The sequence below is a fragment of the Fringilla coelebs genome (genome assembly GCF_963513975.1).
Source record: "Fringilla coelebs genome assembly, chromosome: 2".
In the NCBI taxonomy this organism is placed as follows: Eukaryota; Metazoa; Chordata; class Aves; order Passeriformes; family Fringillidae; genus Fringilla; species Fringilla coelebs.
This window is the reverse complement of record NC_140029.1, coordinates 52,650,872-52,664,150: the sequence shown is the minus strand read 5'-3', so window position 1 is coordinate 52,664,150 and position 13,279 is coordinate 52,650,872. Positions and strand designations below refer to the sequence as shown.

Sequence of the window (13,279 nt, the reverse complement as noted above, 5' to 3'; positions counted from 1 at the left end):
GTGTTTTTTGGGTGGGGTTTTTTGTGCATAGAAATCACAACATAAAGATGGAGAACACACATCTTAACTATAACATTGCTTTTAGGAGGTGCTGATGTACCCAGAAAGATTTACCATTGCAGAAAAATAAGATATTTACAATAGGATCTTGAGTTGAACTTTTATGGGACATGAATCTTTCTCAGCTGACCATTGCTGATCAAAACTATACGATATAGCATCAGAATGATATCAAAATGATACTGTATGGCATCATGCTCTGGAAATCTGGACTATCACTGCCCAGCTCAGTAGAATTTGGTCAGTATCATATATGAGATAGCATGAAGTGCTGTAATATTTTCAGTTGTCTGCATGCTCTAAGAAACTACTATCTGGAAAAGTTTCCTTTATCCAGCTGTTTGGCACTATAACAAACATTATGCAAAAATATTATTATGTCATTCAATTATTCTTTTAGTTATAAATAGTTGCTCCACAATATTGGGGAATTAATTAGTCATAAGTAATTACAGTTTTATCATATTAATAGGGTATGACCGAATAAGTTGGTTTCAATGCTAATTCAATTCTCTTCATTTTACTGACATTTCTTTCTTCCTGCCTTTCATCTCCGGCTTGTAGGTTCATATATGCCCTGAAATCCAAAATGGAATCTCAGAGTCTCATGCATCTGTCTCTGCACCTCTGTACTTTTTTATCTCCAGAGAGTGGTTTCTTTTACATACAGAAAACAAAAAAAAAATCTGTATTCATTATGTCGTAAAATTTTTTAAAAAATCCAAACCTTGAAAAAATAACTACTTATTTTTGTTGGATGTTAATGGAATATGTAAATTTGCCATTTTTGGCTCTTAAGTGGCCCAGGAATGGTGATACATAAAAAGAAGAAGCTATCATGCAAGATAGCACAGAAAGAAGAATAAAGATCCCTTTTATCTTCAACATTTTTATAGTTTATTTCACAGCTACCATGAATGGGTGTGTTAAGGCTTTTATTTATATTCCCAGTCTATTTTAATGGTTTCTACTTTTCAGGAATGCTTTCTGACAGACTGTAACTCCACAGACAAACATGTTTATATTGGGGCTTAAGTGCTTTCTAAAATAACAGCATTATTTCACTGTCATAGCATAGGTTTTTAAAATGGTAGATGAAAGTTCAGCTCTCACTGAGTTCAAAATTATCTTTCAAATTAGGTCTAAAAAGAGGTATCATTCATCATCAGACTTTTGGTGTTGAGTAAGCAATAATCTATCTTATATTATGGTTCATGAAAGAGGCAAAACTCAGCCTGTACAGTTAATAGTTTTGGTACTTTGCTGTGTATCTGATTTACTCTGCTCATGAATCCTACAGCCCACGTTTTCCTGGTGGAACTATTTTTAAAAATCTGTTAGTAGCACTCATTCTTCAAAGGCTTTGTTTCCTAACAAAATATTTGGTATAAAATAAATTAGAGGTGATTACTTACCATATTCATCTCATAAAATGCATCTTTAATATATATAATTTTATTGCAATGACCTGTTCCTTATAAATTTATCGTATCAAATATGTGTTTCCTATGTGTTTCTTCTTCATTTGTTTCAGTGCAATCCAATACTCATTTTGCTATTATGGATCTATTAAGGTTTCTAGTATCTGATACTTTTTCTGATATTGCACTGCAGGCTTATTTTAAAAAACTATTGAAATTTGACAAATTTATTGTCAGAAATTATTTACTTCACCAAGGGAGAGCAATGGGATCAAAAATATCTGCTTCGTGTTAATATTTATATAGAGAAATGTTATACCGAATATTTTTTTCAACTTATTGCTTCATGAAGGAATAATTTCACCAGAAATTATTAAATAGTAAGCATTTCCATTGATGCTACATTGTTACAGCTAGCTCTTTAAGACATTATGTACTTCATTACTATTCTAACTTTATTTAAATAGAAGTGTTCATAAAAATTTACTGGATTTTTTTTTTCTTTAGTTTTGTATCTTCAATAGTTTCTCAAGAATCAATTTTTTTTACATCTCTCAAATCATACACACATACAGGCATAAATACCCAATAAAACATTATTGGCTTTCTTTTTAAAAGTGCCAGTGCAACTGGAATCTAATTTTTTTTTGATCCACCAGATTTTCAGTTTCCAGTCTACTCAATAGTATTTGTTGCACCTTGAGAAGCAGGAACTGTTCCCAAGCCACAGATAATTTAATTCTAAACATGCTACACTTCTTATTCCCATGGAAATCAGATTATGCCACCACAGTTGCTCTACTCCACTGTACATATACCTACTTAGGCTGCTGAATCCTACACAAATTCTTAGATGTCTAAAACTGTGCAGTTGTATTTATGCTCTAAGCTTTTGCACAATGCAAAATTATTTGATAAACAATAATTTCTTTTGAAAATACAAACATTACTTCTAAAGAATTTCACTAATTTTGAATCAATGAAGTAGTCAACACTTGAATACTTTTAAAAGTAGATAAAATATTTTCTAAATTATCATTTAGTGATTTAAAAAATATACAGGCTGATAATAAATAATTTATATGTCTAGATTTTTATATTTTTATATTATTTTTATTACTTATATTCATACATGTATTTTATTTCTGAGATTTACTATGTAGAATACTGATAATTCTGTCTCCACAATCTTTCCCCCTATTAGTTTTTCTCATTACTACTTGAAAGGTACAGAGGTATCCCTGTATTTTTCCCAAGCAATTTTTTTTCCCTCCCTCTGACTCATGAGTTAGACTCTAGAGCAGAAAGCATGAAAGTTGAGAATCAAGCTGGGTCTAAGAAGCACATTGGATGTTCCCTCTCAGTGAAATATAGAAACTGGCCTTCATGCAAAGCCATAGTGCAATTTTATATTTTGTCAGCAACATCTGATATATTCTGGGATACTTTATCTTGTTACTCCCTAACTACATGTATTCTCTTTTCACTTCAGAATTTTCAACTTAGACTTTTAGATATTTATTCGTGCACATACCAGTTTCATGACAATCACATAATAAGCAAGTATTCAATCTAATTTCAGGCATTAACTTCAGGTCCTTAAAAATGCATTTACATTACATATTTAGTTCCTTCAGAACAATAGGTTGAAGCCTAACCCACTGTATAAACTGGGAATTGGAAATTCTTTAGGTCTTCTGTGACCATTCACTCTGGGTAGAGTGAATTCTATCCACCCTAGGCCTACATCCTATGTAAATAAATCTAAGGCCTTCCCATCAATTATTAATATTTTTATAGCATTTTTACTCAGATGATTACAACTGGCAAGATTCCAGTTTCATATTTTTCCTTCTCCCCTCTTCTGAGAGGGGAGGAGGAAAACTATGAAACTTGCCTCCACTCTAAGATGCAAGGGATTTTAAAAGGTAATACCATGTCCTGTCTGCCTCCTTCCCATGCTGATCATCTTGCAAATAAGTGTTTGACTATGGATAGTGAGATCAGTGTATTTTCAAAGCCAAAACCTAAAATAGAAGCTTAGACACACTTTACACAGTTCATTGAAAAGACAATTTACAACACCTACCTGGAAAAACTGCTGTTCTCCCCCAAGTATACTGGAAGCCTAATTTTCTCACTGTGGCACCTAAATTGTTTCTTTTGTAAAGACAAGCCAAATACAATTTTTTTCTAGCTTTTAGGTTCATTTTTGGTTTTGTTTTTTAAATCACAGTTTCACTGGATTTGATACCTAAAATTCTGATTAGTCTATCATTGGTTCCATATTTCCCTTCTCTCTCCTCTTCTACATAGACTATTAATTTCAGCACAGAAATTGAAAAAGTGGATACAGTGTTGCTTCATAAAACTGCTGAATTAATAAACTAGAATCTGTTTTACATTTTTCACATCTTTGTCCTTTCAGTCTCTTTCTTCTTTTCCTATACGGATTTTGATTTGGTCTTCCTGTTTGTCAGCTTTCACCTTTCCTATATTTCATTTTTTCCTTTCACCACCTTTCTGGTGTCTTATTGCTCTTTCATACTCCATTCTGTTTTATGGACTACTCAACAGGGATATTAGAATCACTATTACTTTAAATAATAGTTTTGGATCCCACAGTCGGCTTTTTCTTTTTTGTACTTTAGCACCACTTATTTCAAACACTGTCATTAAAAGAGTTTTCACTCATCTTCAATTGGCAGCTTCAAAACCACCTAACATATGACTTCCTACACTATGGACTTGCACTACAAGGCCTGTCAACTTCTATTTCCTCATTTCTACATGCACCAACTTCTATACATGTGCTTCTATTGAAGATTATACGAATAAAGGATAAAGTAAATTGTATTACCTGGTTGTGCCCTTAGATACAATGGGGTACATCTGACAATTTTTTTGCTGTGTCAACAAAAAAATCATCCATGTAAAGGATGGGCACCTATTTCTATCCTGTATACAAAACCCAATTCAAACTGCTATAGCATTATTACTACATGAATATAACATTACATAGTTTAGAAAAAAAAAATTTAAAAAAAAAAGTATTACTTCAGATTAACTTTCATTACAAAAGGCATTTACTAAAATAACTTCATGGGTTATTAGAAAAAATTAAAATAAAAAAACAATAAAATTCTATTAACTAAGCTTCTCAGGTAACAATGTGATTAGTACATAATTCCATATAAAGAACTCCTTTCTAATGCCTCCCAAACAACTGCATTTAATCATCCCAATTTAGACTTCTCATTTTACATGTTGTTTACAAAAAGCCTGAATTACTTCAATCTAAAAATTCAAAAATTATTTTATAGTAAGGAGAAAAAACCCCTCAAATGGTCTCAAAATGCCTAGTTTGTTTCTTTTTTCCTAGTAAAGAAAGCATACCATTTTTTTTCCAGTCATAATCCCAACATTCCTTAATTTAAACTACAATGGTACTTTTTAAATCTGTTGACCAAAATAATCTGTAAAATTATAGTCCAGAATTATTTTTTTTACTGATCACCAAGGGTTTTCAATCACAGATTTTGTCTTTTTTCACAGAGACAAATATTTTCTCTATTCAGCACACCCTAATGTTGTACTATTACTTTCCTGTAGTTACAGCTGAAGTCATTGCATTTTTACCACCCTGGGGAACAGCACTGATTCTGAAAAATTCTCGAACACTGGCAGAAAAGACTTGACATATTTTTGCATGTAATTCATGTATTTTCTCATGTATTTTCTAATTTACAGTTAAATTTAAACTTAGGAAACAATTTTAAATCAGTGAGATATTTGGTGCCGTGATGCCATCTGATCTAGATTCCCATTGCTATTTCCATTTGTAAGACTTGTTTAGCAGCAACAGTACATATGCATATTGCAAGTGCCACATGAGTGAAGTGTGGTGATGTTCACAGGGTCCCAGGATGAGCGAAGAGACGAGAATGTTGACTCCATGTTTCAGAAGGCTGATTTATTATTTTATGATATATATCATATTAAAACTATACTAAAGAACAGAAGAAAGAATTTCATCAGAAGGCTAGCTAACAAAGGAAAAAGAATGGATGATAACAAAAGCTTGTGTCTCTCAGACAGTCCGAGACAGCTGGACTGTGATTGGCCATTAATTAGAAACAACCACATGAAACCAATCAAAGATGCACCTGTTTCATTCCAGCAGCAGAGAGTTATTGTTTACATTTTGTTCCTGAGGCCTCTCAGCTTCTCAGGAGAAAAATGTCAAGGAAAGGATTTTTCATAAAACGTGTCTGTGACAGTGAAGGGCAGGAAAGCATGGTCATTTTGTGAGGTATTGATGCAATAGTACAACAAAGGACGTGCTGATTGCAACTCAGGATAACGTCGCGTGTCGCATGAGTCAACACAGGCAGGCAGGCGGAATAACTTCAAAACCGCTGCTGAAATGCAAAGAGCAAATTTGTTTCCTATTTATTACCTTCCTAACCAGAGGATGCCAAAGCAGCACCCAGGCAGGAACACAATCCCAGCAGGTGGCCAGGCTGCTGCTTCCACCCATTTATCAAGCACCCACACATGCATAGTTTACCAATGTGCTGGGATCTCCTCTGGGATTTTTATGACCTCTCTCCCAAAACAGGGAGCTCAAACATGTCCATAAGCCTCTCCAAACACCTATGTTATCTCTACACAGAAATTTTACTTCTCAAAACAGAGATAAACATCAGTAGGCATAACACATATATGGGGCTCCCACACTGTTATTCTCCAGGCCCTGGCATTCCAGGATGAAAGGTCACTTGAGCAAATCTGACATCTTCCTTGCCATTCTCCCGCTTTTAACATTTTCATACCCACACGTCTCCGTGGGAGTCTGAGGTGTTAATGGGTCAAACATTTGCCCATTTGTGGAGGTCCTAGGGTGCTTTCCTAGACAAGGGTTTGCACCCTACAAGGGTTTGCACCCCACAATGTGCCCCCTCCCAAGGGTGAGGAGGTGAGATTTTGAGTGGGTGATGGTGAAGCCTCTGGTCCACATAAATCAGAGGAGGTGACCACCCACCACTGGAGGCCAATAAGAAGCAGACCTCATGGAGGCAGGATAGTTCTCTTTATCATGCTGCAAAGCCTAGTTACTGTAACTGGTAGGAATGCTACTAGAGCTTAAAAGTACTGTTTTCCATTTAAAGTTACGTAAAAAAAAAAAAAGTGTCATGTTTAAAAATATATTTTTCTTACCTAAGCCATGCCTGTGTGTTGACATAGGTGGTAACACAGTCCAAGCCTTGGTCTTTGGATTGTAACATTCAACAGTGTTTAATGTCTTTAACCCATCCCGGCCTCCAATGACAAACAGCTTGTCATCGATGACAGCAACACCAAACTGAAGCCTCCTGCCATTCATTACTCCAGCCTGAATCCATATGTTTGTTCTGAGGTCATACTTTTCAATAGTTGTAGCTCCTGATGAGACATAAAAGCAGAACTACAAATATCAAAATTATAGATGCATTTAAATTAATGCTTAAGAGAATAGCCTAATAATTAATCTGAAATGTAAGCAGTGCTTTATTTTAACGTACACATAAGAGTGGTTCACTTTCAAAATTTAAATATCCTACAGAAAGAAAATTCAACATAATTATGAAGCGTTACTCTTTGGAACTAACCCTTTAGATTATAATAAAATGTTATAATTCCATGGCAAATAATTCTGTTAGGATTCATTCATTATGTGGAACCAACAAGCAATGAACCAAGCTCAAATAAACATCATGAAAGCAATAGTTTTGTTAACTGGACTAAAAAAGACATAATTTAAATTCAATTTGTATAGAAGTGTAGCAGAGGAGCAATAACGTAGGATACAACTGTATGCATAAAATTCCCTTCCAGTTTTATTAAGCCACAAGACATATGAATCAAATTTTGCATTCAATTTAGAGAGAGATATTTTTAATCCTAGTTTAAAATAAACAGCTGGAAATTAATTAATACTTAAGTTTGAAAAAATAAAATATACAGTTTATTTGATGCAGTTTCTTGGAGGTGGTGCAGGACTAAAATATACAGTTTATTTGATGCAGTTTCTTGGAGGTGGTGCAGGGCATATTATAATGATGCATATTCATAAAGTTGTAATGTTTTATATGTTGGATCTATTTGTGTTAAAAGCTGGACCTGTAGCGCATGAATTCTGTAAAGCTGTTTACTTCAATGTTAAAAAGTACAGTTTAAAAGTTTTCTCATTCTTATTTCAGAAAATTGTACTTTTATAATAGTCTGAATTATGCTCAGCTCATATTTTCTAATATTGGCTAAGTCTGGGTTGCCACAATATTTTATTATATTACATACTGAGAACCTAACCCAGGAGTTCCTGGACTGCTTAAATTCTGTTTATCCGATAAGGTGCCTTGCTAATTTCTAATGATGATGAGGAGGAGGATGATAGAATAATATAATACTAACAATAGAAATGGGAATGAGAATAATGACAAAAGTCACCCACACAAAATGAAATAGGTGTCATTCCTATAAAATCATTATTCTCAGAGCATGAATATAATACATTCTAGACTGCAATTCAGACAAGGAAAGAAGACCTCTTAAATAACAGTAATTATTTTGATTGCAATGACTCTGCAATAGTAACACTCAAAATAGAAAAATCTTTAAACAAAAAGGTGGTGAAACAACTGAAAAGAATCATCAGCAGAGACTTTAGGTTATCTTTAATTGCAGATTTTTGAGAATTTCTTTTTTATAATATTTAGACTGTTCTTCATTCCCATACATGTGGTCAAATATTCACACAGCTTAGACACTAAAAGAGAATAAACTTCTACCTTTCCTAGGAAGAAAACTGGGTATTTCTGACAAAGGAATAGGGTTCTTTTCTTCAGTTCAATTGTCTTGATCATGAAAGCAAAAAGATTTTCTGTAGCTAGGAGAGGAGGCAAAATCTTGATACCAATAGGATTTTATGAGACAAATTAGTTTAGCTATGTAAGTCAGGTCCTCTGGTGTATATAAAATCAATACAATATTGAAATATTGACTTTTCATCTATCAAATATTTTATGGCTTGAATATATTTGCATATAGAAAGGTTTAGAAAGGTTTATTACAATGCTAAATGTTGACATCACAAATTTTCTCTGCAACAGAATAAAAGCAGAAGCTCTAAAGTATCCAGGGGTGCATCAAACACAGCACAAACAACAAGGCCACTGCTTTATCTTGACAACACCTTTGAGCTACTTTTGCTAAAATCTCCTGTCACTAAGTGGACTACAAAACATCTGTTTTCCCATTTTTTAGGAATCTTAATTCAAAAGGACAGCAATATCATTCTTAGATTCTCTCACAGCCTTTTCTGCTAATTCTATATTGACAAAATTTTGACCTGTGGTAAGGCTACTGGAGCTAAGAATTTCATAAACATTAAGGTTTTGGGGAAATTTCTTGGAAATCTGTTTTAGCATTTAAGTAACTGATTATATTTTATGATTATATTTTGCATAGTAGTTCTGTCTTTGCCAGATGTCTAAGTGGATCAATGAATTGTCAAACTGCAGAATCATTTAGGTTAGAAAAGACCTTTAAAGTCATTCACCCTTTAACTCAGAACTGTCAAATCCTCTACTTAACCTCAAGCGCCACATCTAAATTTCTTTTAAATACCTCCAGGAATGGGAAATCCATCACTTCCCTGGGCAATTCCAATAACACTTGATAACATTTTCAGTGAAGCAGTTTTCCTCATATCCAAACTAAACCTCCTCTGGTGCCATTTTGAGGCCATTTCCCGTTGTCCTATCATTTGTTACTTGGGATAAGAGGCTGACACCCACCTCGCTACCACCTCCTTTCTGCATGTTATAGAGAGTGATAAGCCTTCTGGTTTTTTTCCAGGCTAAAGCACCTCAGCTCCCTCAGCCACTTCTCACAGACATACCCATACCCTTCATCAGTTCCACTGCCCTTCTCTGGACACACTCTGGGAGCTCAAGGTCCTTCTTGCAGTGAGGGGCCCTGAACTGGACACAGGATTTGAGGTGTGAGCACAGTGAATTTATAATCATTGCAAGATGATGAGTCACTCTTTGCTGCCAGATCTGGAAGGAATATAGAGCGCCCCATATGCAACTCCCAAAGAGAGGGACAGAATCCCATCTCCACTCACTTTCATCCCTTCCAAGGTGAGATCACTATCTAGGTTGTTAAACCAGCAGGCTGTGGTGCAGTGGAGGAACAGTCACTCACTCAGATGCTGGCTCCAGCGACTAGCAAAAATTGGTAGCATCACATGACAGCTGAGATTAGAAAGTCATCTCCTCTCTGCCATAACCAGTGCATGGCGGTCAGCAGAGACAACTCCTAACTGAAGCGAACTTCCAAACTGTGCAAACTCAAAGAAATGAGCTGTGTTGGGTAATAGTGCCAGCCCCAGTCTGTACAGGCTGGGAAAGGATGTCTTAGCAATGTCAGAAATCCGTAGACAAGGACTTTTGTCTAATCCCTATGAACAAACCAGTGTAATTATGATACATGTTTCAGAAAATCAGAAAATCCAATTTCCCAAGAACATGAGGATGGTAGGAAGCAATTGGGAAGTGACTGGTATATATATTTATGGAAATTTGCGATACAGGCTTAATGTGAAGATATGAATGAAACAAATAAAGAAAAAATTCATTATTCATTTTGAGCTGAAGCATATCTGCTGATTATGCAGAGATAGATACATTCTCCAACAAAACAAAACAGAATAAATAACACACACATAGATCCAAATAAAAATACAAGCTATATTAAAAAGTACATGAAATTATATTTTACAATTTATATTATTATTGCTTCCTTCACTGATGTATCACTACTAATTTTTGAGTGGTCTAATGGTAAAAAGGAAGTAAATTACTTACTAGACTGTCTTTAAGACAGTGGGTATGAAATTGTAAAGATGAAAGAAAAACAAATACACAGAATATTGAAGATTTTATCATAAAAGTACTACACACCCAGACAATTCCTCTCGAACACACAAACTCCTATTTTTCAGATGGACAGAGCTATAGAACTGGCTAATTTCAGGATGTAGCACTGAAGAGAGAGCATATGAAAAAGACATAGTGAGGTGAAACAGAATTAATTTAATAGCTATTTGCATGATAAAGAAAAGCATGTAGTAAATTTAAAAGCTATTCCATGACTGTGACAGCACAAATAACTTCTGATAAGAACATAACAATGTTTCTTGATGTTCTGGGCACATATCAACTTTTTTTTTTTTTTTTCCTAACTCAAATTCTACTTAGGATCCAGCTGGGGGTTGGATGAAATTAGTTCTGTGTATTGTGCATATGGGCATTATAAACCCTGATTAATCAAGGTCTATGAAGTAATGAGAGTCCTACAGAGAAAGAAAACTTCAGAAATGAAATGCCGTAGATGATCAGGTTAATTTTGCATTAATGTCTGCTGACAATTCCTCTGTGTATGCAGCGAGGATGAAGATGATCCTACCACTCCATGTTTCTCACAATTTCACCTTTATCTACAGAACAGTAAACCATTGCACTAAATACAAATTTCTATGTCTTTAGTTTTGTTGCCATTTTTAAGCACATGAATTTGTGAAATTATTTTGGTTTAACCCCTCAAATGATCCTCTAATTATCTTCTCTTAAACTTTTTCTATTTTTAAAATTAAGCATATTTCAGTTCCTTGCTAATGACTTATAAATCAAGATTTTTGTAGAAACCTGATTGACATCCTCACATTTTTTTGCATTGTTGATGACTGAAGACTAATAATACAGCCGGGTCATTGAATGAAAAAGAATATTTGGATAGCAATATTATTTGCACCCAATATTTTAAGTCAAAAGCGGAATTACCTAGAAACTTGTCCTTCAAAGTTATTTTTAAGTATTTTTCAACAACCTGACATTGGCTACATGAAGTGATGAAGATTGTCTGAGACTATGAATGCAATGAATTTATTTTAGCTGGGTATAAATGCAGGACTTTTCGTATAAACATAGTGAAAATTGTTTCAGAGGCAGATGAAAATCCCAAACATAACCCCCTTGCCCAACTATCTTTGTATTCAGGGTAAACATTTTCACATAAAATACCTTTTTTTCCCCCTTAATGGTAGAATGATTCAGTATTTAAACCCATGAAGAAGGGTAGGAGTTCTACATTTATCATCAGAAAAATTCTACTTCTTTTTGTTTTTCCCCTGTAAGACTTTCTGCTGATTTTGCTATTACTAAAGCAGTTGCTGACATGTAGTCTGATCATTTTGTTCAAGATTTAGAGATGCTACTGTGAGTAGGCGCAAAATGATGACCTTGATCTAGTGATCTGCAACATTACAATTTTAACTGAAAAGTTGGTGACTCAAGTGGAACGAATGTCACCTAAGGAGGTTACTGATGCAGGTATCAAGGAGATTATTTTGGTAAAGAAGCAGCTATACAGAAAATGGTAGCATAGGGTAGCAGTTCATTACTCTATAATAAGACTGCTATAAATTCCTTTAAGCACTCCAAAAATATATAACACAAAAGATTCTCACTTCATTTTAGTGAAAACATGTATTAAAATGTCAGAAGGATTTTCCATACAGTGATATGAAATAAAAATCAGCAAATGTGATCATTCTTAATTATTATATATGAGCAGAATTCTCTAAAACCAATACAGGTTTTTCCCTCAAATCTTTATATTTCTGAGCGTATCAAAACTGACAGCTTTTCAACAGCGATTTTAGGCATTGTCTTTGATGTTATGCACTTTGTTTTACAATATAGTGTTATATGTTATTACATAAAACATTCATGGTTTATTTTATATTGTTATGTAGTCTAAAACTTAGAAAAGTTCCTTTTATGAATGATTTATGCCATGCAGTATGATAGTCTACCTTTGCTCAGCAACAAATTTACGCCTCTTCTTTTGAAACAGTTCTGTTCCCACTGAAAATTGTGCAAATAATGTGTTAACAATAATAACAAAAGTTCCACATGTGGACAAAAGCAAATTCTAGGGGAACTACATATTCTGCAAGAGGGGTGTGCACCCACTGGAGTTCCTACCAGTGGGGAGCAGCTGATGGTGACCTACAAAATTGTGTATCTGTGTTTGTGTGTCTATGTACATGTGGGTCTGCAACTAGAACCTTGAGGGATTTGGTCACGAAGAAGATTAAGAAATTTAAAGAATATGTAAATTCATATTTTGCAAGTGTCTAGTATTGCAATTTATCTACTGCATGATTGATACTGATTCTAAGCACATGGTTCCTCTGATTGAGAATTCATTACATACTATACTAAATCAATAAGCTTCTTTGATCACGATTTGGTTAAATAATGTGAACTGAGCAGTTTGGTACTGCAACAGTACCAGTTTCCCATAACCTCCAGCCTTCTTTCATTATTTTTCATTATAGATGTAGAAATGCTCATCCACACCTCTTAGCCCTTAGCTCAGCTGCTGGGAGATTCTTTTCTGCTGCAATTACTTCCCTCTAAGGTAAACCCACTGCACAGGGTGCTATTCCTAATCTTTTCAGGTGTGACCCAGATAATGCTGATTGGATTCTGTATGGTGCCATCTGTAGTTTAAGAAGATAATTGTGCTTATTTGGTTTTCCAGTTCAGAATATTAAAAATAAGATGAAAACTCTACTGAAGATTACTTGGATATTCTTGTTCTTGACAATAGAGACTTCCTGAGCATTTCCTAGAATTCAGCAAGGCGATTTGTGAGGTGGCTGAAGGCGCAAGATAGAGCTGGAG

At 34.5% G+C, this 13,279-nt stretch overlaps 1 protein-coding gene across 2 annotated transcripts in view; it reads right to left on the bottom strand.

Annotated features, from left to right (window-relative positions):
• Positions 1-13,279, bottom strand: part of KLHL1 (kelch like family member 1) — a gene marked incomplete at both ends in the record, with an annotated part of 182,526 nt that overhangs the window by 23,977 nt on the left and 145,270 nt on the right. For both annotated transcript variants that reach the window (XM_084223982.1, XM_084223983.1), the window contains one exon: positions 6,702-6,926. In XM_084223982.1, coding sequence (XP_084080108.1) covers positions 6,702-6,926 — 225 coding nt within the window. The remainder of the gene's footprint in view (positions 1-6,701; positions 6,927-13,279) is intronic.